Source organism: Bidens hawaiensis, unplaced genomic scaffold, assembly GCF_021521415.1.
Source record: "Bidens hawaiensis isolate Kalapana, Puna unplaced genomic scaffold, B.hawaiensis_p1.1 tig00037175_1, whole genome shotgun sequence".
Classification (NCBI taxonomy): Eukaryota; Viridiplantae; Streptophyta; class Magnoliopsida; order Asterales; family Asteraceae; genus Bidens; species Bidens hawaiensis.
In genome coordinates, this window is record NW_027505461.1 from 17,794 (window position 1) to 42,890 (window position 25,097).

Genomic DNA, 25,097 nt, shown 5'->3' on the forward strand with positions numbered 1-25,097 from the left:
TGACGTGTTTCAAAATTAATTATAACTGGGCCTTCATCACGTAAAGAGAGAACAATGATTTGCGTATGTGCTTTATGTGTGAGCGCACTTTGTAGGTCTAATTCTCAAACTGATCGATTTGTCTCGTCATGGTTCTCGGGGACGCAAAAGTGCATTTCTTCGTCACTTGACCCGACAAATGAGTGGTTAAATGATATAAGTACCCCTCCATCTTCATCGTCATCTTCATCTTCCCGGATTAATATAAAACTGAATATAAATAAACCCAAACCAACTCATTTTGCATTTTGTAACCCTACAAGTGCATAATCAAAATCCAATAATACAAAATAAATATAAAAAATTTAAACAATAAAAACGAAAACTTGCTAGTGGAGGTTAAAGTTTACAATCACTTGAAATAACTTATGATCATCTACAATAACTTGCGAACTCGTCGCCGGAGAAATGAACCCGCCACCAGAACTCTGACCAAGTTCCACAAATCATTGATTCGACCACCATATAAGGTAATATTTATATCGATCAATTCATTTTCTTTTTCTGACCAAAACTAACATTATTTTGAAAAATCTAACACACTAAAACTGAATATTGGATCTGAAATTTGGAACGATTCTAGGGTGGTGACTTTGTTGGACTTGGGCCAGAGGCGTTGATGTGATTAATTCGAATCTGATGAGTCTGTCGGAAACCATCATAACCATTAATCGCCGGAAGCGCCTTTCTGGCCAGAAATGGTTATAAGCCATGGTTTCGTAATGAGAACCTCGCCGAAGACCTCCATAACCATTTGTCAGCCGCTACAATGGATTCACCAGATAACATTATAGTTTGCTCTCTCTATATATCTTACCGCACACTTTCTCTCTCTGTCGAATCCCTCTAGATGTGTTGTATCAGATTGTGTCTTCCCAATAGTTGGAGGTGTGGTTGTTTAGAGGATGGAGATTAAGGGGGTGCTTGGGATTGCTTCATTAAAATGCTTTTTGCTTTTTGGATAGGCAAAATGTCCAAAATGCCCCTCCAAAAGCACCTAAAAGCATGGTGCACCTGCTTTTAGGTGCTTTTGGATGGACATTTTAGAAAAATCATTTTAAAAAAGCAATCCCAAACACCCCCTAAGAGACAATGTTAGAATGGGTGAACTCAAACTGAGTGAGATAAAGATTGTCCAGAGACTTATTATTATTATTATTATTATTATTATTATTATTATTATTATTATTATTTATCTAATTACCCTCTTGCCCTTGTCGTTGAAGAGTCAATACATGGTCAACTGACGAAAGGGCGCAATAATGCCGCTGAAAAACCACAAGGGTGCAAATCGATCAGTTTGAGAATTAGACGCTCAAAGTGTGCCCACCCATAAACCATAGGGACACAAATCGTATTTTTTTCTCTAGGAAGAGAGAGAGAGAGAGAGAGAGAGAGAGAGAGAAATTGTCATTTAGGCATGGTAACTTGCTAGCTAGGTAGGTAAAAAATGTAATTCGTAATTTGATGGAGTGGTAAAGTGGTTAAGAGATAAAATAGGAAGTCATTCATCTAATTCATGTGGAGTGTAACATTTATAGTAGCCCTATATTAGACAAATACAATTCTCGTTTTGAGAGGAGGTGTGGGGCATAATAATCTAAAAATCATACTATGCTCGTCACAAAATCGTTTAAAGGATGAGTTAACATATTCCGTTCCATTATCGCATTGATTTTTTTTATTTTTCTCTCGAATTGGTTTCTATTCGTGTAGTGAATTCATTAAATATGGAAAAAACTTGTGACATTTTGGCTAATGGAAAAATGTATTAAATATGAAAACATCCATGAAAAAATTGTTAAGTTATCAAGAAATAGGATATAATATCGAAGATCATGTGCTTATGATGTGTGAAGTCGAAAGATCACTATGTATAATATCAAAAGGTAAAATTATTATTAGATAGCATAAATGGTAATTTAATGATTTATTCAACGACACCCGATTGAAAAAGAGTTTTATTTAACTTATTATAAGAAATAAGATAGGAATGTTTTGAAGAATTCAATAAATCTGGCATGTGATGACCAGGTTGTTGATGCTAAAGTTGATGAGTTGTTGTTGCAAAAGTATATGGTGAAGTGTATTGGGTAGACTTCGGTAGGTGGAAGCAGAGGATACAGATCGTCGTTGCATGTTACCCCTCAAGGCCCGCCGACACCCCTCTCCCCAGCCCAAACACCCACGATTCATTTCACCCTACCAACTGTAACATCGTGAAAATTTGGATCAAAGTTGCCAAGTTCAAAAGTCAAATGACAAAATGTCAAAATTTAAACCTCAGGGTTTAAAATGAAAATTCTGTCTTTCTGTCCCATAGCGATACGTGACGAGACAAAGGACAAGCCCATCGCGTATCGCGAAGGGCTTGGTCAAAAATCATAAAAAGCTAATCAATAGCGATACGCGATCGCCCAAGGACCAACGTCATCGCGTATCGCGATGACGTGGCCTGACAAGCCAAGACATGTGTCACCACGTGTCAGCCCTTGGCACATGGTCTCGCCACGTGCCACCGCGTCCGCCACGTGACAGGTCTAGTGGTGACGATGGCATGCTACGTCGCGATACGCGACGGGTAAACAAGGAGGCCATCGCGTATCACAATGAGCCCCATAGAATGCCTATAAATAGCAAGCTCCGGGTTGTTCACTTTTCACACTCAAATCTGACACATATCTCTCTCTAACATCTCTCTAGACTCTCTAAAAGTGTACCCTCGATTACCTCGAAGTACGTGCCCAAATTCCTCGATTTCCACACCAAAATACTGACGTTTCCTTGATATTCGTGCCACATCCCGACGACGTTTCAACAAAGAAGGTGTTGCCATCCCGACATCCCGACGATCAGCCTCGTAAAGCGTGCCAACGTGGGAAGAAGTGTTGGTGCCTCGTGTTGCGTGCAAACGAGAAGGTGTCGAAAGGAAGGCTTGATCAAGAAGATAAAGAAGGCGAGGCGGCGCTGAAGTGCTGCTTGATTGTGTAGGGTTTTTATAAGCCAACCAAGGTAGGCATGATGCCCGAATAAAATTATAATAAAATATTGAAAAGGCTTAAAACCCTAAGTCGAGGATGTACTCGATACCTCGATAAATAAAAGAAAATATAACAAAGAAAATAATATGAATATATTTATATATATATATAATATCAATGTGATTATTATATAGAATCCTTCCTATAATTACTATTTAAGTTTATGATTAATCTTAGATAATAAAAGAAAGAAAGAATACGTTTCTTAGAAAAGAAGAAACGTAAGGTTTTAAAGAAAATAAGATTTACTAAAGGTTCATCTTATAAAGGAAAAGTAAATAAGTTAAAAGAAAGACTTTTAATTTATAAAGGAAGAAAGAATACTTTTTAACTAAAGGTTTTAAAGTAAAGAAAATAATCGAGGTAAAGATTATAAAGAGACTAAAGGTCTTGAGCCGGATTGTATATCTGACTAACAAAAAGTTATACTCGTACTATAGGTGCGAGTTAGCAAGGGAAACACCCTCGGACAATGTATTGAAGCTGATCCAAATCAAAAAGGTGAATACGCCCCAAACTTTACAAACTTGTTTAAAACGAGTCAAATGAATTAAAAGGTTTACATGGGACTACGTGTCACTAAAACGTTATAAACAAAGGTATAAGCGCTAGCCCTCAGGCAGTCATGTACGTTTGTCTGGATCCTTACATATGTGGTATACGCGGTGGGCACACGGCACCACACCTGGCGAGTGTGACCATGTGTATACGAATGGTACTTAACTAAGTCGAACGCTGCGGTGTTTGCTGGGGTATTTAGTGTAGAGACTTGAGTTTATAATTGTGTTTTTTTAATGCTTTACTCTTCCTAAGCCAAGATGGGCCGAGCATAACTATGTTCGAGGGGTAATCAAGTAAAAGAAAATATTTTTAGCGTCAGCATATTCACCAGCATGTGTTGCCGACGTATATTCTAAACATTTTGCAAGTAATCAAGTTTAGGGATTGGGATGACGAAGTGGTCAAGATATATGATGGCTCGGATATTTTTGTTAAATATTAAAATATGAAATGGTGGTTTTGTAATTAAACAAGTAATCCTTTTGTTAAAACTTAAAACGGTATTTTATAATCCCATCTTTTGGTTATGTAAATATTACATTTTAAATCCACATGTCATAAAGACTTTCGCTTTTAATACGTAACTTTGATATATTTACAAATTTGGTACCAACATATGTGTCGCACGCCTAGGCCTTGGTCTGGGGTGTGACACCAACAACTCCCACTTCACAATTTAATTCGCTAACCACTCGCCCTAATCTTCACCAGATATACCACCACCAATTTCCAAACGTACTTCTACAACTATTACACCATCACCTCCACATCCTCTTACCCGTACTATGCGTACTCGAGCCAAACAAATATTTAATCTATCTTCAACAAATATCATGCCCATTCCTAGAAACACCGCCCTTGCTTTGTCTATCCTGAAATGGCGTGATGCCATGACTAATGAGTTTAATGCTCAAATTAAAAATAAGACTTGGGAGCTTGTCCCACGACACCCCCGAATGCTTGTAAATCATAGCATGTGGTTGTTTAATCATAAAATTAATGAAGATGACACACTTGAACGTTACAAAGCTCGTTTAGTTTGTGATGGTCGTTCTCAACAAGTTGGTATTTAATGTGGTGAATCTTTTTGACTGGTTGTTAAACCATCTAGGATTCGAACTGTGTTATCCATTGCTTTATAACGATCTTGGCCCGTACATCAAATAGACATTGCTAATGCCTTTCTCCATGACAAACTGCATGAAACCGTGTTTATGTATCATCCCATGGGTTTTCACAACAAAGATTACCCGAATCATGTGTGTCGAATAAAAACATCATTGTATGGGTATAAATAAGCACCTCGGGCATGGTATAAACTGTTCACGTATTGTGTGTTAAAGTTGGAATTTCAACAAAGTAGCCTATCTTCTTCTATATGTCGACGATGTTCTGCTTACAACATCATCAGATGTACTTCGACAAGAGCTATTATCACACTTGGCCACTAAGTTTTCTATGAAAGACCTCAGCCAACTCAATCTATTTCTTGGCATTTCTGTCACACGAATCGGTGACATTACGTTCTTGAACCTGAGTTCTCATGACCAAGATTAAACGAGCCAACATGCCAAATGCAAACCCGTTGCCACCCCCGTCTACGCTAATGGTAGATTAAGTGCTACATCAGGAACGCCCTTTGCTAATCCTACACTTCATAAGAGCATGGTCGGGGCCTACAGTATCTCACGTTTACACGTCCCGACATCAGTTCTCTGTCCAACAATATGCATGCATATCCATGCTCCAATGACTACGCTTTGGGATGCTCAAAAACACATAATACATTACATCAAAGGTACAACACCATTGTGTCTTACAATTGGCAAATCGGTTAACCCATCTCTCCTCGCATACACTGATGCCGACTATGCGGGCTACCTGGATACGACATTCAACATCGGGGTATTATTTTACTATGGATCCAATCTTATCTCATGGTCTTTCAAACGACAACAAACAATCTCAAGATCAAAAACCAAAGTACAAAAACATAGGGGCAACCAACGTTTTTGCTTAAATATGTTGGCTTCATAATCTTCTTCTAGAACTACATATTCCCTATCTCGAGCCATCTAGTTGTTAAACCATCTAGGATTCGAACTGTGTTATCCATCGCTTTATAACGATCTTGGTTCGTACATCAGATAGACATTGCTAATGCCTTTCTCCATGACAAACTGCATGAAACCGTGTTTATGTATCATCCCATGGGTTTACACAACAAAGATTACCCGAATCATGTGTGTCGACTAAAAACATCATTGTATGGGTAAAAATAAGCACCTCGGGCATGGTATAAACTGTTCACGTATTGTGTGTTAAAGTTGGAATTTCAACAAAGTAGCGTATCTTCTTCTATATGTCGACGATGTTCTGCTTACAACATCATCAGATGTACTTCGACAAGAGCTATTATCACACTTGGCCACTAAGTTTTCTATGAAAGACCTCAGCGAACTCAATCTATTTCTTGGCATTTCTGTCACACGAATCGGTGACACTACGTTCTTGAACCTGAGTTCTCATGCCCAAGATTAAACGAGCCAACATGCAAAATGCAAACCCGTTGCCACCCCCGTCTACGCTAATGGTAGATTAAGTGCTACATCAGGAACGCCCCTTGCTAATCCTACACTTTATAAGAGCATGGTCGGGGCCTACAGTATCTCACGTTTACACGTCCCGACATCAGTTATATGTCCAACAGTATGCATGCATATCCATGCTCCAATAACTACGCACTGGGATGCTCAAAAACACATAATACATTACATTAAAGGTACAACACGATTGTGTCTTACAATTGGCAAATCGGTTAACCCATCTCTCTTCGCATACACTGATGCCGACTATGCGGGCTTCCTAGATACCCGACATTCAACATCGGGGTATTATTTTTACTATGGATCCAATCTTATCTCATGGTCTTTTAAACAATAACAAACAATCTCAAGATCAAAAACCGAAGTACAAAAACATAGGGGCAACCAACGTTTTTGCTGAAATATGTTGGCTTCATAATCTTCTTCTAGAACTACATATTCCCTATCTCGAGTCATCTAGTTGTTAAACCATCTAGGATTCGAACTGTGTTATACATCGCTTTATAACGATCTTGGCCCGTACATCAGATAGACATTGCTAATGCCTTTCTCCATGACAAACTGCATGAAACCATGTTTAGGTATCATCCCATGGGTTTACACAACAAAGATTACCCGAATCATGTGTGTCGACTAAAAACATCATTGTATGGGTATAAATAAGCACCTCGGGCATGGTATAAACTGTTCACGTATTGTGTGTTAAAGTTGGAATTTCAACAAAGTAGCGTATCTTCTTCTATATGTCGACGATGTTCTGCTTACAACATCATCAGATGTACTTTGACAAGAGCTATTATCACACTTGGCCACTAAGTTTTCTATGAAAGACCTTAGCGAACTCAATCTATTTCTTGGCATTTCTGTCACACGAATCGGTGACACTACGTTCTTGAACCTGAGTTCTCATGCCCAAGATTAAATGAGCCAACATGCAAAATGCAAACCCGTTGCCACCCCCGTCTACGCCAATGGTAGATTAAGTGCTACATCAGGAACGCCCTTTGCTAATCCTACACTTTTTAAGAGCATGGTCGGGGCCTATAGTATCTCACGTTTACACGCCCCGACATCAGTTATCTGTCCAACAATATGCATGCATATCCATGCTCCAATGACTACGCATTGGGATGCTCAAAAACACATAATACATTACATTAAAGGTACAACACGTTTGTCTTACAATTGGCAAATCGGTTAACCCATCTCTCCTCGCATACACTGATGCCGACTATGCGGGCTACCTGGATACCCGACATTTAACATCGGAGTATTATATTTACTATGGACCCAATCTTATCTCATGGTCTTTCAAACGACAACAAACAATCTCAAGATCAAAAACTGAAGTACAAAAACATAGGGGTAACCAACGTTTTTGCTGAAATATGTTGGCTTCATAATCTTCTTCTAGAACTACATATTCCCTATCTCGGGCCACTCTTGTGTATTGTGATAACGTTAGTGCTATATATCTCTAGGATTCCAGTTCAACATCAGTGGACGGAACACATTAACCTTGACATCTAATGTGCCCAAATTTATACACATTTGTTACCTCATTATACACACTTTTGGTGGGAATTTAATGGAAAATATATACTTATATATTGAATTGTGAATTTCCAGGGTTTGTTGGCGAATTATTGAATTTCGGGAGGGCTAGTGAAGGAAATTGAAAAAATATGAGAAGACATGATCATGTCTTTCAAATGACATGATCTGTTATTACTTTCTTGGTAAACCAGCTACTACCCTTTTCTCTAAAAGAAGTCGTGTTCCATATTCAGCATTACGCCAGTTGCATAATACTCCTTGAACATGAGATATTACAGTACCAAGGAGACAAAAGACCAATCAGATGCTTAGATCTAGATTTTTTTTCTTGAGCATGACCATGTCTCTCTACAAACATGAGCGTGTCTCCCTTTTTTACAATATAAAGAGGTCGTTCATAGAACAGATGAGGAGTCCAGAAGAGTTTTAACCCACTTTTTCTAACTCTCTAAAATAATTGGTGACTTCATCTCATATGCAAGCATCTTGTTAGGCTTCCACCATCCTCAAGATCCTTCATTCCAATCTTCAATTTTTGTTTGATCTTAGTTTGCATTTCCTTGTTCTTGGACATGTTTTGTAAGCTTATTTCTAGTTTGATAGTAGTTGTATTAAGCCTTATGGGCTAATTACTTTTGCTATCTAGACAATGTTGAAACTCTTGCTAATGTGATAATTATCTATGCGTGATTTTGGTAAATTGGTGATCTTTCAAGAATAGGTTGAATTTATAAGTTGATATTGATGATATTGATGGTGTTCATACTTGTTAGAGTTGCATAATCTTGTTAGTTGTACAAATGTTTAGCATTCATATTGGAAAACTATGTTCTAGATGTTTGTTTGTAAACTTTAAATGTTCATGTTTTCTTTGTTTACATTACTATGTTAGGAATGACTAGTAAAGATTAACTTCATTATAATATTATTGATGGGTATGGAACCCTAGACTTAATATTGGAAAATTGATGAGTGTTGTAATGATTCTTGACTTGTTGATGACTTGCTAGTTAAAGTTTCATAAGTTGATACTCCATCCGTCCCATTATAAGTGTCCACATTTCCTTTTTTATTTGTCTCATTATAAGTGTCCACTTTCAAAATTTATTAGTCATTTTCCAAGTTTACCCTTAAATACACACAACTAACAACTAACAAAAACAAACAAGTTTACCCTTAAACCGCCTCTGGGCTCCTAAAGGCCATCACGGATGTTGCCAACTTGTGGCTTGGGGGCTTTGTCCTAAAGTTCTGGCGGAGTTCATTGCTTCGGCACCGTTGACCCCTGTTGAAGCTCGTTGAAGCCTGACAATGGAACTAGACCCATCGCAGCGGGGGCCATTTGGAGAAGATTGGTGTCGAAAGTCGCTATGTGTAAAGTAGGGAAAAAGGTGGCTGCTTATCTAGGGGATTTCCAATTCAGGGTTGGGATCTCTAACGGGGCAGAAGCGGTACTGCATAGTGCTAACAGGTTTTTAAGCACGTTCCATTCTGACGGGTCCCTGGCTATGCTCACTGTTGATTTTTCTAACGCCTTCAACGAGGTGGATCGGACGACCCTTCTCAGGGAAGTTAGCTGCAGATGTCCATCCATCTTCCCACGGGTCCAGTTTTTATATGCCTTCCCCACTCGGTTATATGTGGGGGATACTCATATTGGGGCTTTTACCGGGGTGCAGCAAGGGGACACCCTTGGCCTTCTTTTTTTTGCGTTGGTCCTCCATCCGCTCATATTGGGGCTCCATCCGTTCCCAATCTCTGGATACTCATATTGGGGCTTTTACCGGGGTGCAGCACGGGGACCCCTTGGCCCTCTTCTTTCTGCGTTGGTCCTCCATCCGCTCATCCTTAGGGTGCAGGGGACATGTTCCTTGCCCTTCCATGCTTGGTATTTAGGTGATGGCACTATCATTGGTAATGTTAAGGAGGTTGCTAGAGTGTTGGGCATTATTCGCTCAAAGGGGGCGCCTCTGGGGCTTAGGCTTAATATTCGGAAATCGGAGATTGTTTGGCGTCATGCGATGGTTCGAAGAAACAGCCGGGTTTATTCCCTAGGGAAATTAGCAGGCCTGTGAGGGGAGTTAAACTCCCGGGGGAGCGATTAGTCGGGATGCAAGGTTTATTCGGTCTTTGGCAACTAAAAGTGGTTTGAGGGCGGTTGAACTTATGCAACGCCTGCCGGATCTGGGGGGACCCTCAAAGTGAGCTTCTTTTGTTGCGCTCGTGCATGGGGGTTGCTAAGTTAGTGTTTGGGCTCCGGACCTGTCAACCAGAACATGTCAAAGAAGTTGTGTCCATCTTTGATGCGGGCCTGCGGGGGGCGATTGAAGATATTGTTGTGTGTGGAGGTCCGCATTTTGGCGACCTCCAGTGGAGGTTGGCTTCTTTCCCTATGCGTTGCGGAGGCTTATGAATTTTCTCGGCGGAGGATGTCTCCGCATATGCCTTTTGTGGCTTCCAGGGCCCAGTCGTGGAAATTGCAAGACCACATCTTGCGAAGCGCTGGTGTTATAGGGGTAGATCCTGACTACTCCTTTTCACTTGGTAATATTAAAACAACTCTCCCGGACCTTGATCTAGGCGGTGTTACTAATAAGGAGACCGCCCCCAAGAAACCTCAACAAACCTTGGCGAGTGCTCTTTATGGTAAACACGTACATGATTTGGAGGAGCGATTCGATATGTCCCCGAGACAAAAGGCAGTTTTTATTGTCTCAAGGGGGCTCATGCCAGGATTTTTTGACTGTTGTGCCCATTGAAGGTCTTGGGCAACGGATGTCGGCAATTGAATACAAAGGCATCCTTAAATACCGGCTTATGATTCCTCTTTTCCCTCCAGATGAATCATGCCCCATTTGTAAAAAAAACATATTTGGATAGATTTGGTGAGCATGCCCTCCACTGTAAGGAATTGTCGGGATTCAAGTATCGTCACGACTGGGTTAGAGATGTCTTATGGGATGTGCTTTGGCGTGCCGGGATCTCAGCCAAGAAAGAGGCACCTGTTAACTTTCTGACAGATCTGCGGGAGGGGAGATCTACCCTGCGTCCTGTGGACGTTCTTGTGTTTGGCTGGGCAGGGGTAAGCATGCGTGTGTCGACCTCACCGGGGTGTCCCCTTTGGTGGGGCTGAGAGACATTGGCTTCGTTCCGAGACATGCGGGTTTGAGGGCGGAATCTAAGAAAGTTGATAAGCATGAGGCAGCGTGTTTGGAGAATCAACACGTGTTCATTCCTTTTGCCTTCGACACATTTGGATCCCTAGCTCCCGAGGCGGTTCGCTTTTTGGAGCTAGTGCAGAAGGTGGTCATCAGTGACTCGCAGAGCCCGAGGAACCAAGGATTGATCTTTAGTAGAATAGGCTTTGCGATTCAAAAGGGATAGCGACGCAGCTTGTTGCTCGCTTATCCCTTATCCAGATGTAGTTCGGTTTGTGTTTATACGATCTTAAAGATATTTTATATTTTTATTTAAATTCAGAATTTTGAATTTTATAATATTTAAATTATATTTCTTTTAAATTGTTTTTATGAGAATGTATATGATTGTCTTTTAATATATACCCAACACAAGCCCCACCCTCTCTCTCTGCCTAAAGACCCCGAAAATTGTTTTTTCTTGTCGTCATATATATATAAACATCACCCCTGGAAACATTCTTACGCAATGGCGAAGAACGCCAACCCAAACCACCTCATCCATGAAAAAACGCCTAACACCTACTAAATAAGGATGGTTTAGAATACTTCTATTTCAATAAATCATACTCTTCTAATAAAGTAAAATACTGGCGATGATGCGCCTAGCCCATATTATTTCTTGATCTATTTTCCCTTCAAAAATCTTAATATTTTATCTCATTCATTCTAGGTAAATAAATTCATTGATCAAATATACTACCAAAATTATGGGATTTGAAATTAATAACTAATGGTTAATAATTTTTTCTTAAGAATACTAAATATAATTTGATGCCAAAATTGAAAAAATATATACCTATAAATTTGAATTATTTTTAAAATATACATGTGAACTATAATATTTTTTTCTAAATATAATTTCATGATTTACCTAAATATATATTTGAATTATCTTTCCTAAATACTTTCGTTTCGTTGTATACCTTTTTTTAATTGTAGAACATTAACATTCAAATCATTCAAATGATATTTCTATATTTTTGATAACAAATGTTGGAGAATTACAAGTTTATCAGGAACAATGTAAGTTTGATTCATTTGCTATATATATATATATATATATATATATATATATATATATATATATATATATGTAATTACTAATATTTGATTGATTGGTAATTATTTTGTTTCATTGTATCTTTTACCTTTAATTTTGTCTTTTGTTTCAAATAATTAATCTTATTTTTTTAACATTTGACAAATCCCGTGTGTTACATGGGTTCAAAAGCTAGTTATAATTATAACTTTTTTTTATCTTTCCATAATAAAAAAGACTAGCATAGTATAACTACATTTCTAAAAAAATAACATTTTTTTAAAAGCAAATTGTAATTAGAGGTACACAAATCGGGTTTTTCAAATTATGGAACCGGGTTCGAGTTTGACAGGGTATTGGAAAATTCGGTATTGGTAATACCCGGGTCGGGTTCGGGTATTGTCTCTATAAACCATACCCTATGCATCGGGTTCGGGTCAGGTGTAGAATCGGGTATTCAAAAACCAGGTATTTGAATACCCTATTTTTGGGTATTGAAGAAAACCCTATTCTCAGGTTTTTTCGGGCTTTTTATTGGGTATTTTTTGGGTATATATTAGATTTTTTAAAAGTTTGCACTTTTTAAGGGTATTTTTTGGGTATTTTTAAGGTAGTTTTCTGGTATACATCAGGTATTTGAAATACCAGATTTCGGATATTGGAAAAACCCGGTTCTGAGTATGGAACCGGTTCGGGTTTTCGGGTATTACCGGGTACAAATTGGGTCCGGTTCTGTTTTGGGTTTTAGTACCGAAATGCATACCCCATCCGTACCATTCGGATAGGGTCGAATACGGGTTCGGGTATTAAAAAGCGGTTCCGGCTTTTTTTTCACCTCTAGTCATAATCAATAAAATTCACAGCATTTTAATCCATTCATTACACAATTGTTTACTGAAGAAAACATTGGGCCGAGCCCAATCCAAATGGGCTGTTTGATCAAAAACCAAAATAATAAGGATTTTAAAAACCAACCCATAATTAAATGTAATTTATCGTAGCAGTAGCAGCTAGATATGTTCGTATTCATTGTGTGTGAGAAAGAGAGATGGCTAAATCTAAGAAACACACGGCACATAACCAATCTTACAAGGCTCATCGTAACAGCATCAAGAAGCCAAGAAAGCACAAACACACTTCTACCAAAGGGGTATTTGTTTTCTATTTTGAATATTTTTGGCCCAAATAGTTAAACTGAATCCAAGCTGAACAAATTTTGAAAACTTGAAATCCAAATGTTTGGATTTTGGTTCGGTATTAGGCCAACAGTTTGAATGTTGTCTTGTTATGGGATAGGATTAATATGTTTTGGTTTAAATAAAGCAGTGAGCATTTTTTTGGCTGTTTGGAAATTAGTCTTTTATAACAGAATAAGGTTATTAATGATGTTTGATTGTGTTTTGGACAACAAGCAGAGTGGTGATTCTGCTCAAGAAGAATAGATGTTTTCGGTTTAGCGGTTTAGGTTATCATTTTTCTGTTTTGAATTTTGTCAACTATAACTTTTATGTTTCATGCGCCTCTTAGACACTTAGACACTGGCCTAGATTCTATATGATGACATGATGTTATTCGATGAATATGGTTTTGTGTTTTGACTGTCTTACCTAATGAAATTTGTTCTTTTGAACATAGGTTTATGATTTTCATAGTTGTAGCCTGGGCCGGCTCCGAAAACTGAAAAAATAATTTGGGCCGAAGGCGAAAAATATTTTGAGTCTAAAGTAAACAGAGTATTTTTTTTTTGTTTAAACAATTTAATTTTAAAATTGGCTTCCTTGGTTATGGTTTGGGTTGTTTAAAAACTAATGTGTAAAAATAGGCTAAAACATGTCTTAAATGAGGCAAGAACCCACAACATTTTAATTGAGAGTCATACACCTTTGCCAGTAGACCAAATTGGTTATTATGTAATTTTGTTAAAACACCAAGTATAGATATAGCTTTTTCTTAAAAATATATATAATTTAAAAAAAAAATCCGGGCCTAACGGGTAGTCGGGCCTATGGCTGTCGACTACCCTGCCATATGCCATGGCCGGCCTTGGTTGTAGCTCATACACAAAACTTCAGAACCACTTCAGTTGTCTGCTTTTAAAAGCGTGAGGCTCTATGATATGTTTTCGTCCTAAGGATTTTGTTACTAAAAACACTAGCAACATCCATTCTTTATATCATTGTCAACTCATGATCAACACACATTATCATTGACATCCATTCTTTATATCATTCTTTACATCCATTCTTTATATCATTGTCAACATTTAACATAAAAATACAACACACAACATACTTTGATCATGAGTTGACAATGATATAAAGAATGGATGTTATATACTTTTGAATTATTGGAATTGTTTATATGAATAATCCATTTTTGTAAAGGATGATATATGTGGAGGCTTCTTGTAAGTTAATTTTACAATATTTTATAAGCTTTGCCACCTTAAACTATTAAGCAGGTGACTCAATTATGTATAAATCTATTTCAGTTTCAAGTTTTAACATTTAACAAAACAAATTTAGACGAAATCTGCATGCGGTTACATACCTTTTAGCATATCATGATCAGGAAAACACAGAAGTATATATACATAAATACATGATGCAGTAGAGTCAAACATCCAAGGCCATTTTGTAAGCATGAGTCAAAACAAAAACAAAGCAAGCTCAAACAATTTGAAAAACAACATGAGTTTAAACATAAGAAATTCTCGTTACAAAAACTACGTCTTCCAAAGTTAAGCAAAACCATCCTTTTAAGAGGCTACCTCTTCTTCGTCATCCATGTCTTCCGGATTGATTTCTAGGTCTCGACAAAGAACTACAAAATATTCCCTTTGTCGGCTTGTCCAATTCATGAAGATCTCTTTTGCTGGAGACCTATTGGCATGCACATAATCCTCCACCTCCTTTTGGCTTTTAGAAATATCAAGACATTTATCTGATTCATTCGTATACGGGTTGGGCTGATCAATATTATTAGCAAAAATCGTTTCTTCTACGTTAATTACTGATTGCTCATTCACCTCCGGTTTTGTAGGTACCTTCATAGCATAACAAACCTTTTCAACGGGTATAAATGAGAATTGTACAAAGAAAACTTTTGATGAATCTGTTTTTAATAATATTGCATAAATTATACTAAACAATTTAAACTTAAAAGATAAGAATGTGATAGACCCACTCTTGTTTTGACATCTTTTGACTCACCATTTGTTTAAAAGATTAAAACATATAGTTTTATGTCATTAAAGAAGTTAAAAGTTTTGGTTTATATTAATGCATTCAAAGGAACACTACTTTGGTAAAACTAAATAATTACTCACTTGGAATTCCAAAGCCATCTTAAGTTGCATTAAAACTTCTTTTGTTGTCGGTCGTTTTTCTCTTTCAACATGTAGGCACTGATATGCAATCTCTTGAAACGTAGCCAATGATTCAGGCACAATCTGCTCCCTTATTTGCTCGAACACCACCTTTGTATGCTTTCCTTCTTCAAATCTGTTTTTTATGAACTCCGGTAGATGGTGGCCCTCATGTTCGTGAATTGCAAATGTAGATCTCCCAGACAAAATCTCAAACATAACCACACCAAATGAATAAACATCAGACTCAATCGTTAAGTAACCTGATTCTTTGTAAAGTGGGTCCACGTATCCCAGTGTGCCACATGCATAATCGATGACATACTCTATATCATGAGTTATTGGGCTTATTAATGAAAGCCCAAAACCTGAGAGTTTTGCTTTCCAATCATGGTTTAGTAGAATGTTAGTAGTTTTGATGTCCCCATGTATCACCTTTGTTTGTTTTCTGACTCCTCCATGAATGAAATCCAACACCCTTGCAACATCGATGCATATGTTAAGTCGTTTAATCCATGTCAGAGAAGCATCGTTCAAATACCTATCAAGACTTCCTGTAGGCGCATACTCATAAACAATGATTTTTTCTTCCAGTTCATCACAGTAGCCTACAAGACCAATGACATTCTCATGCTTATACTCCCAAAGAATTTGTAGCTCACTCAAGAATTGTTTATCCACTTGACCAAACCTCGTATCCAATCGTTTTGCAACAACGGTATTAAACCCATCACCATCTTGAAGGTTTCCTTTATAGATTTTCCCAAATCCTCCTTCGCCAATACAAGTGTCATTATGGAAGTTTCGTGTGGCCAGTTTTATGTCTTCAAGTGGAATTCTCAGGTTGTCCTTCTTGTTTTCTTATCAACCACGAGAAACATAACAACACACTATTAAAATACGAATGGATGATTAAAATAGTATTTTATATATTCAAAAGTTGATGAATGCTTATAGAAAACAGTAACTTGTTAAAAACTGAAGAGCGGTTTTTCAATATTAACCATAATGGTTAAAGTACAAATGTTAAATTCAGTTTGTATTTTATTATTTTAATCTAATATCAACAAGCATTTTACATTTGTTCAAATAAATTAATGTTGCAGAACATTGACTTACTTCAAAGAATAGTGCTTTCTCAAGTTCTTCCAAAACAACTTTCATTGTTGGACGCTGATCTTGAGTTTCTGCCACACACTTATGTGCAATCTCAATAAACGTGTTCAAAGAATCCTTGTTGAGTCCTTTATTTAGAACAAAATTGTTTTCACCAGCTTCTTCTTTTATTATAGGATCTATCATCTCCTCTATTGTTCCTGAGTGGAAGCTTCGTCTTGCTACATGGGCCAACCCTTTGTTACTCTCTTTCTGGTAAATGGGATCATTGGCTAACCTCCCACATAGAACTTCAAACAAAATTACTCCAAAACTATAAACGTCCGATTCTCTTTTTAACTTACCACTCTTCACATATTCTGGATCTAGGTAGTACTTGTTACCGTACCATGTGTCACTAGGCATATTGAGAAAGAGATCTTCATCTTCTTGATTTGGAGGTATCAACACGGAGAACACAAACGAATCGATCTTTGCCCCCAAAATCATGTCCAACTGAATGTCGTAGATTTTTAAACAACGGGTTATTACCATCCTTTGGTCTTTGATCCCGAAGTGAAGGTAATTCAATGATCGTGCAACATCAATGCAAATTTTCAAGCGTTTCTCCCATGTCAAAATACGCTTGTGGTTGTCGTTTTTCAAATAATCAGAAAGCTTTTTATTTGACACATTGTCAGTGACAATGATCAGCTCAGAACCTTCAATGCAAAATCCAAGTAGACTGACAATGTTGCGATGCTTGACACTGGTAAGCGTTTCAATCTCTGTATAGAACACTTCTTCTCTTAGCTCGTCATCTCTAGGACGGATGCGTCTTATAAGTACAGTACTGCTGTGTTTCTTGGACAGTTCACCTTTATTTTCCCCTTCTATGGATGGAGGTGTTTCTTTATCATAGCAGTGGGGTTCTCCTCTATACCAGGTATAATAACGGCTAACTGTAGTTCTGCATGTGTCTGAGAAATTATCGGTTGCTAAAATAATATCATTGAGAGGAATCTTCAAGTGTTCCAATTTGTTTCCCTGCAAATACATGACAAGGCCCATAAACCTTTTATAGTTAGCCGCTAAGTAATAAATAAGGCCCAATCACATAAATTTCAATTTACTTAAACCATATTAAACTAAGGATAGTTTGGCAGATAAAATGATAATCTAAAAGAAAACTAAATCAATGTGTTAGTAGGTGGTCTTCGTCATGTCATGGTGATAGATAATATCAAAATTCACACTCGATCAATTATAAACCAGTCACTCACATGCGGTGTCATACACATGGAGTACCCATCACCTATCGAGTACATAGACATACCATGGTGTGCCTATTACCCACCATCCAATCTTAAACTCACCTAAGTAATCAAATTAAAGTATCAAATATTGAGCTAAATTGGAACAATGCTATGCTTTTTTTATATATTCAATTTTGAAATTAATATATTTTTTAAGATCATATTAGATATTCGCTTTTTATCCAAGTAGACGAGTTCAGGTGATCAGAGGGCACAGAATACCATACCCCTCCCAAAACACAGAAATTATAACCGAGTTTTATATCTGAATGTCGTTTTCATATCCCATTATGAATGTTCAGGATTTTTGTGTCGTGTTTGGATTCTTTTACCATTCCTATGTATTACTTGCTTCTAAATACAATAGGAAATAAAGTAATATCAACAAAAGGAAAATTGCTATGCAAGAATGATAAAAGCAAAAGAAAATCGATAATAATATAAATAAAAGAGATCTTACAATATTTTCACGGCGCAACTGAAGTTCCAGTGCTTTCTCAAGTTCATCAACAATATAGTCTGTATTCGGGCGGTTTGCTTGATCCTCATTTATGCAAGAATATGCTATGTTTGAGTACTTGAGAAGTGACTGTGGGGACATCAGATTCTGTTGTAGATCAGGATATATTATATCCTGCAAGGTTTTGTTTTCATAATGATACTTGGCCAATGGAGCTAGAAAACTTTTCGCATCATTCTGAACACATGCTTTCCTCCCGCACAAGATTTCAAATAAAACGACTCCGAATGAGTAGATATCCGACTTGTGGGTCACACCTCCCGTCGTTTCAATAGCTGGGTCCATACACCCGATTGTGCCAATAGGTTCACAAGGGCAGACCTGGTCCTTTTTGCGTACTGATTTTTTGATGGAAGTTTCGAAACCGGATAACTTGGCTTCCCAGTTCCCGTCTAATAAAATTGTGTCGCTATTGATGTTACAGTGTATAATAGCATAATCGCGTCCCTTGGAATAATGAAGGTAACTCAACACACGAGCCACCCCTAAACATATTCTCAATCTTTGCGTCCATGTGAGGTTCGGGTTGCCTAGATGCTGCCCAACACTTCCGTTGGCCTCATACATGGTTACAATGATCTTCTCGTCTTCCTCGTCACAAAACCCAACAATAGAGATCAGATTTGTATGCTTGAGATCAGTAAGCACTGAAATTTCCCTTAAAAAATCAAGTTCTCCTTCCACGTTCTTACAATCAAACCTCTGTGCAGCAATCTTCATCAACTTTCCAGATTGCAAGAGTCGTCCTTTATATGTGGTACTAAATCCACCGTGTCCGATGATGTCATCATGATTAAAGTTGTTTGTGGCCTTTACTACGTCTTTAAGTGGGATTTTTAAGTGAGCAAACTTGGTCATTGTTGATGCCATGTTCTGTGTATCAAGTAGAAAGGATTGATCAGAAAACAGTGACTTATAAATGCAATACTAAACTCTATAAGTTCAATACACCTGTACATTAGCATGTGCTTTTTTTTTTGTCAAAATAACTATATATATTTATTCGGTCATCAATTATTTCATAAGCATCTACAGTTCTCAATGTGTATGCTTCATCTTGTCTTAATAGATTAATAGCATAAATAACTTTTTATGGTGAGCAAAAATTGAAGTTATTAATTATAATAAGGCATTTAAAACTTACTTGAACTTCCAATGCCTTTTTAAGTTGCGTTATAACTGTTTTTGTTGTTGGTCGTTTTTCTCTTACATGATGTAAGCATTGGTGAGCAATCTCTTGAAATATAGCCAATGATTTTGGCTGGATCTGTTCCCTTATTTGCTTAAACACCACTTCATCATGCTTTCCTTCTTCAAATTTGTTACTAATGAACTCTGGTAGATAGTGACCTTCATGTTCTTGTACAACAACTGTTGATCTACCGCACAAGATCTCAAATAAAACCACACCAAATGAATAAATATCAGATTCCATGGTCAGGAATCCTAATTTTTGGTAAAGTGGGTCCACGTATCCAGGTGTGCCACATGCATAATCGATGAAATACTCAGTTTCCTTAGTTATTGGGCTTATTAAAGAAAGCCCAAAACCTGCAAGTTTTGCTTTCCAATCATGGTTTAGTTGAATGTTTGCAGTTTTGATGTCTCCATGTATTACCCTTGTTTGTTTTCCAACTCCACCATGAATGAAATCCAATGCGCTTGCGACATCGATGCATATATCAAGTCGTTTCGTCCATGTTAGAGTAGTGTCATCCAGATACCTATCAAGACTTCTTCTGGATGCATACTCATAAACAATGACCTTTTCGTCCTGTTCGTTACAGTAGCCTACAAGGCCAATGACATTCTCGTGCTTATACTCCCAAAGAATTTGGAGCTCACTCAGGAATTGTTTTTCCTTTTGACCAAGCCGTGTATCTAATCGCTTTGTAGCAACAATATTAAAGTCATCACCATCTTGAAGGTTTCCTTCATAGACTTTCTCAAATCCTTCTCCACCAATACAATTGTCATCATGGAAGTTTTGTGTTGCCAATTTTATGTCTTCAAGTGGAATTCTCGGGTTGTCCTTGTTGTTTTTCTGTCGACCATAAGACACAAATATTAAACCAGAACTTGTTAAAATAAAAAATGAAGACTAGCAAAGAGTTAAAAAGTATATTTACCCTGGTGAATGCTAAAAGAAAATAATGTTTTTATAATAAACAATGAAAAATTGGTGAAATAGTTTTTGATGAGATGGCTTTGTCAGTAGACTTCAAACAGAGAAACTATGAAGTAGTGATAAAAACTAAATAAGTTGGTGATATTATCATAAATATGATAAATAAGTTGGTGAAACAATGAAAAATATGATTTTAATATGCATGATAAAGTCCCTAATGCATTATATTTGCACTGTTATCTAAAAGTTTTTAATTTTGACTATTATCATATTCCTTTTTGTCAATTTCATAGTAGCATTTCAACGAAGTCATAAATCATAGTCTAAAGGCAGGATTCGTACTTAAATTTTCTCTAGTGTTAATTAGAATATAGGGGGATATTGGTTTTTAATACTCCCAACTTTTACGCATTTGTTGATAACACTTTTAAGTAACTTTTTTTCTCCCACCATTTCCAGCTTATAACTTGTTTTCTTCGGTCACTCTTCAACCTAACGGGACCTAACTCCGTTAGTTTTTTTTTTTTCTGGCGTAACACGATTTATCTGATGTGGCATGTTATATATTAAAAACCAATAATTAACATTTTAAAATATACTATTAAAAATAAAAAATCTAATAAAGCCATCTATCTATTTTACATTTAACGCCGACCAGTCTACGGCCAACGGTCACCTCACATCACTTCTCCGGCCAACGCCTGCGGCCGTTATCATACGTTATTCGATGAACGAGAATAGCAAATAAGAAATGAATCACCCGGAATCACGCGTAATTCAATGAATGGGAATCGTGGTACCCTTTGTTATCGACGAGAAAACCGATTTTTGGTGAATTCATGCCTGACAGGTGTATACAACGTGATGAAATTGCTTTTCTTGTACGAGATTAGCCACCCATCATTTTCAACTGGCCAGTTGTTTGGGTTCTTCCAAGGTCTCCTTTTTAGTTTCATTGATTACGGTTTTTATTTGTAACATGGACAAAAGAGATGAAGGGGGAAACACTAAAAGTTATCGTGGCTGACAAAGAAGATAATCATTGTGGTTGTGGGTTCCGTCGGTGATTGAAGGGGATGAACATGGTGGTGGGAAGGGGTTTTGGCGGTGGTTAAAGAGGTGTGGTGTGGTGGTGGTGGCTGTTGACTTGACTTTATGGTTATTACTTATTAGGCATTTTAATTTCACTAATAGTATGTTATAATAATGGGTTTGAAATTACAAATATGCCAAATCAAAAAAAACATGTTCAAAAAAAAAAATAACAAAGTTAGGTCCCATTAAGTTGAGGAGTGATAGAAGAAAACAAATTACAAATTGGGAGCGGTGGGAGATAAAACGTTACTTGAGAGTGTTATCTACCAATGAGCAAACATTAGAAGTATTAACAACCAATATCCCAATATATAAATGTAAACTTGACAGGTTGAATACACGGGGTAAAGTTATACACGGGGGAACAAAAATGAGAAGGATTTTTAGCTGTAAAAAAAACCCTCAATTTTTTTTTGAAAAAATAAATAAAAAATCATAACGCAAAATTTAATAAAAAAACGAAAAATGTAAAAACACAAAAATGTTTCCACCGCCTATCTCGTTCTCGTAACAAAACACAATGGTAAGTGAAAAAAGTCGTTGTGTCTTTTTGTTTATCATTTTGTTTTGTGTTTATTTTCGTCATTGGTTATGTCTTTTTTCCTTGACATTGCGTCTTTTTTTCTTTATATTGTGTTGTATTACACAACATGGTGTTATATTTTGTTCGGCACTGTGTTATATTTTGCGATCTATTGTGTCTTTTTTAGTTGTACTTGTGTATTTTGTTCATTTTCATCATTGTGTCTTTGATCTCGTCATTGTGTCTTTTCGTCGTTTTTTTATTTATTTTGAACGGGAATGATGGCGGAAACATTTTATTTATAAATTTTTTTCGTTTTTTATTTATATTTTGAGTTATTATTTTTTTATTATTATTTTTAAATTTATTTTTAATAAATTTTGTTATGTGATCACAAATCCTTCTTACACTCCTCATTTTTGTTTCTCTTTTTACTTTAACTTTACCCAGAATACACAATACATTAGAAAGTGGAAAGAATTTTAACAAGGCAAACCTAACAATTTATGTTTTGTCAAATGTAATATAATGTCCAAGCATTTTACTTTTTTTTATGTTATAGTAAATCACAACATGATTACTTGTAGGCATCGATAAGATGAAGTTAGAAAAACAACTTACTTGTAAATATAACGCTTTCTCAAGTTCCTCGACCACGACTTTCATTGTTGGACGTTGGTCTTGAGTTTCTAACACACATTGCTGTGCAATTTCAATAAATGTGTGTAAAGAATTCCTGTTGGGACCTCTATTTAGAACAAAATAATTGCTTTCACTAGTTTCTTCTTTCATTAGAGGATCCATCATGTCCTCTAGCGTTCCTTTGCTGAAGCTTTTTCTTGCCGCATGGGCTCTCCCTTTGTTGTAAATCGGGTCATTTGCTAACCTCCCACCTAGTATTTCAAACAAGACTACTCCAAAACTATAAACATCTGATTCTCTTTTTAACTTGCCAGTCTTCTTATATTTTGGATCTACGCTGTAAGGTCTGCCAATCCAATTGATATAGAGTGCTTCATCTTCTTGATTTGGTGGCAGGAATATGGACCACCAAAAGTCAACAATCTTTGCCCTCCAGCTTTCGTCCAACACGATGCTTTTGCTATTTATATCACGGTGAATTATCACCTTTTGGTCTTCCATCCAATAGTGAAGATACTTCAATGCATGTGCAACATCAATGCAGATTTTCAAACGTTTTCCCATGTTAAAAAACGCATATCATTGGCATTTTTAAAATAATCAAAGAGGTATCCATTAGACACATTTTCAATGACAAGGATCATCTCAGAACCTTCAAGACAAAATCCAAGTAAAGTGACTATGTTGGGATGCTTTACACTGCTAAGCGCTTCAATTTCTGTAAAAAATGCTTCTTCTCCATAGACCATATTTCCAGTAGGGTATCGTTTTATAACTACCTTTGGATGTTCCCTGTTATTCCCCTCTGTAAATAAAGAATTATTTTTATCAGAGTGGTTAAGCTCTGCTCTGTACAAAGTATAGTCATCATTATCATCCCAAAATGCAATATTGTATGTCTCTGAAAAGTCCCTTGTTGCTGATTTAATATCAGCGAGAGAAATCTTCAAAATTCTTTTCCTACAGATATGTAACGGAAATAATAAATTAGGTTGCAAATATTTTACAGTTGGGCCTTTGAAATAAGATCAGCCCAACTCGTTTTCCCAAGCCCATTAACCTTTTATAGTTAGCTAGTTTGACACTAAGGCTGAGGGGTATGGGTAGTGACCCCTTCACAGGTCCTAGGTGTCAGCCACCCCTCACCGATCTCACTTGGAACATGCCCCCCCCACCCCACCCCCACTGGTCTCATGTGTAGGGATGGCAAAAAAGCCCGAGTCTGACAGGTATACCCGAAACCCAAAACAAATGGGACGGGTATATCCGAAACCCGATGGGTATGGGATTCGGATTTAAAAATGTTCGCGGGTACGGGCCGGGTATGGGATTAGATGATACCCGGCTCGATTACCCGAAATCATATACCCGTTTACCTGAACCATATGCCCGAATTATATACCCGAAAAATTCATTGTATTTTATAGGTTGTGAAGCATACATATATATATATATATATATATAAATTATAATGGTATATTTTATTTATTGTCACGTTTCTATATATCGAGTGCATTATATTTAAATTTGTAATAATTGTTGTATGAATAAAAGGTATAAATTAATTATAATGGTTAAAAAAATGTACTTTAAAGTCCCAACTGGTATACCCGATACCCGGTGGTATGCCCGATACCCGACGGGTAATTACTAGATAAATACCCAACGGGTAATGGCCCAGGTATGGGACACGGTTTTATAAACGGGTACGGGCATGAGATTACCAATACCCGGCCCGTTGCCATCCCTACTCACGTGTGACCTGAGGCCACTGCACGTCAGCAGCTTTTTTGGTGGCCCCGTAGTATCGTTGGGCCATGGCTAATTTATTAAAAAAATCGTTTTTATTATATATATTAATTATATTAACCTATTTCAAACCATTTTAACATATTTTTACCATTCTTCTCTTCCATATTCTACTAATTTCAAACACATTTTAACCTAAAACGGATCCCAACTTTAACCCAGAGGTAACGTAAGGTGCGGCTGTACTTTTGACAAATGGATCAAGTATAACGAATACCTCAAACGACAAGGCAATTCAACTCAAGCCATTCATACCGATGACGATGCTCAAGATGTGGTTCCGGAAACCCAACCCGAAACCGTTGAACATCCGGGTCGAGAGAGGGTTAACATGTGGAACACTACCTAAGAAGTCGCATTGGCAAGAGCTTGGGTTAACGAAAGCGAGAATCCTTCAAAGGGTATTGTTTACAATTTTATGATTTTTTTAAAGATGTCAATTTTTTAAATATCTGTTTTACATTTTATTTATATGTTATTAGGTAATGTTCAAACGGGACCAAGTTTTTGGAAGGCCTTCACGCTCAAATGTCATGAAATTTTACAAGTCCCGACGCAT

General features: G+C 37.0%; 3 protein-coding genes across 3 annotated transcripts; all 3 read right to left on the reverse strand.

Moving 5' to 3' along the window:
- Nucleotides 1-14,335: 14,335 nt before the first annotated feature.
- LOC143613332 (receptor-like protein kinase HERK 1) lies at nucleotides 14,336-16,417 on the reverse strand. Its single transcript, XM_077087066.1, has 2 exons — nucleotides 16,390-16,417; nucleotides 14,336-16,270 (listed from the first exon to the last, which is right to left on the reverse strand). The coding sequence occupies exons 1-2, from the start codon at nucleotides 16,415-16,417 to the stop codon at nucleotides 15,342-15,344; spliced, it is 957 nt and encodes a 318-aa protein (XP_076943181.1). The 3' UTR covers nucleotides 14,336-15,341.
- On the reverse strand, nucleotides 16,267-20,559 carry LOC143613336 (uncharacterized). Its single transcript, XM_077087069.1, has 3 exons — nucleotides 19,486-20,559; nucleotides 18,282-19,214; nucleotides 16,267-17,552 (listed from the first exon to the last, which is right to left on the reverse strand). The coding sequence occupies exons 1-3, from the start codon at nucleotides 19,774-19,776 to the stop codon at nucleotides 16,458-16,460; spliced, it is 2,319 nt and encodes a 772-aa protein (XP_076943184.1). The 5' UTR covers nucleotides 19,777-20,559; the 3' UTR covers nucleotides 16,267-16,457.
- Nucleotides 19,875-23,293, reverse strand: LOC143613333 (receptor-like protein kinase FERONIA). The gene is made up of 3 exons (XM_077087067.1): nucleotides 22,709-23,293; nucleotides 19,960-20,385; nucleotides 19,875-19,892 (listed from the first exon to the last, which is right to left on the reverse strand). The coding sequence occupies exons 1-3, from the start codon at nucleotides 23,291-23,293 to the stop codon at nucleotides 19,875-19,877; spliced, it is 1,029 nt and encodes a 342-aa protein (XP_076943182.1).
- Between the last annotated feature and the right edge of the window lie 1,804 nt (nucleotides 23,294-25,097).

Coding starts and splice junctions, on each gene's coding strand:
- LOC143613332 (XM_077087066.1), bottom strand. CDS start 16,417: ATGGTTAATATTGAAAAACCGCTCTTCA. Junction 16,271..16,389: donor TATTGAAAAACCGCTCTTCA/GTTTTTAACAAG, acceptor GTGGTTGATAAG/AAAACAAGAAGGACAACCTG.
- LOC143613336 (XM_077087069.1), bottom strand. CDS start 19,776: ATGGAATCTGATATTTATTCATTTGGTGTGGTTTTATTTGAGATCTTG. Junction 19,215..19,485: donor AAAAGGCATTGGAAGTTCAA/GTAAGTTTTAAA, acceptor CTTGATACACAG/AACATGGCATCAACAATGAC. Junction 17,553..18,281: donor AGTTGCGCCGTGAAAATATT/GTAAGATCTCTT, acceptor ATGTATTTGCAG/GGAAACAAATTGGAACACTT.
- LOC143613333 (XM_077087067.1), bottom strand. CDS start 23,293: ATGGGAAAACGTTTGAAAATCTGCATTGATGTTGCACATGCATTGAAG. Junction 20,386..22,708: donor AGAAAGCGTTATATTTACAA/GTAAGTTGTTTT, acceptor TATGGTCGACAG/AAAAACAACAAGGACAACCC.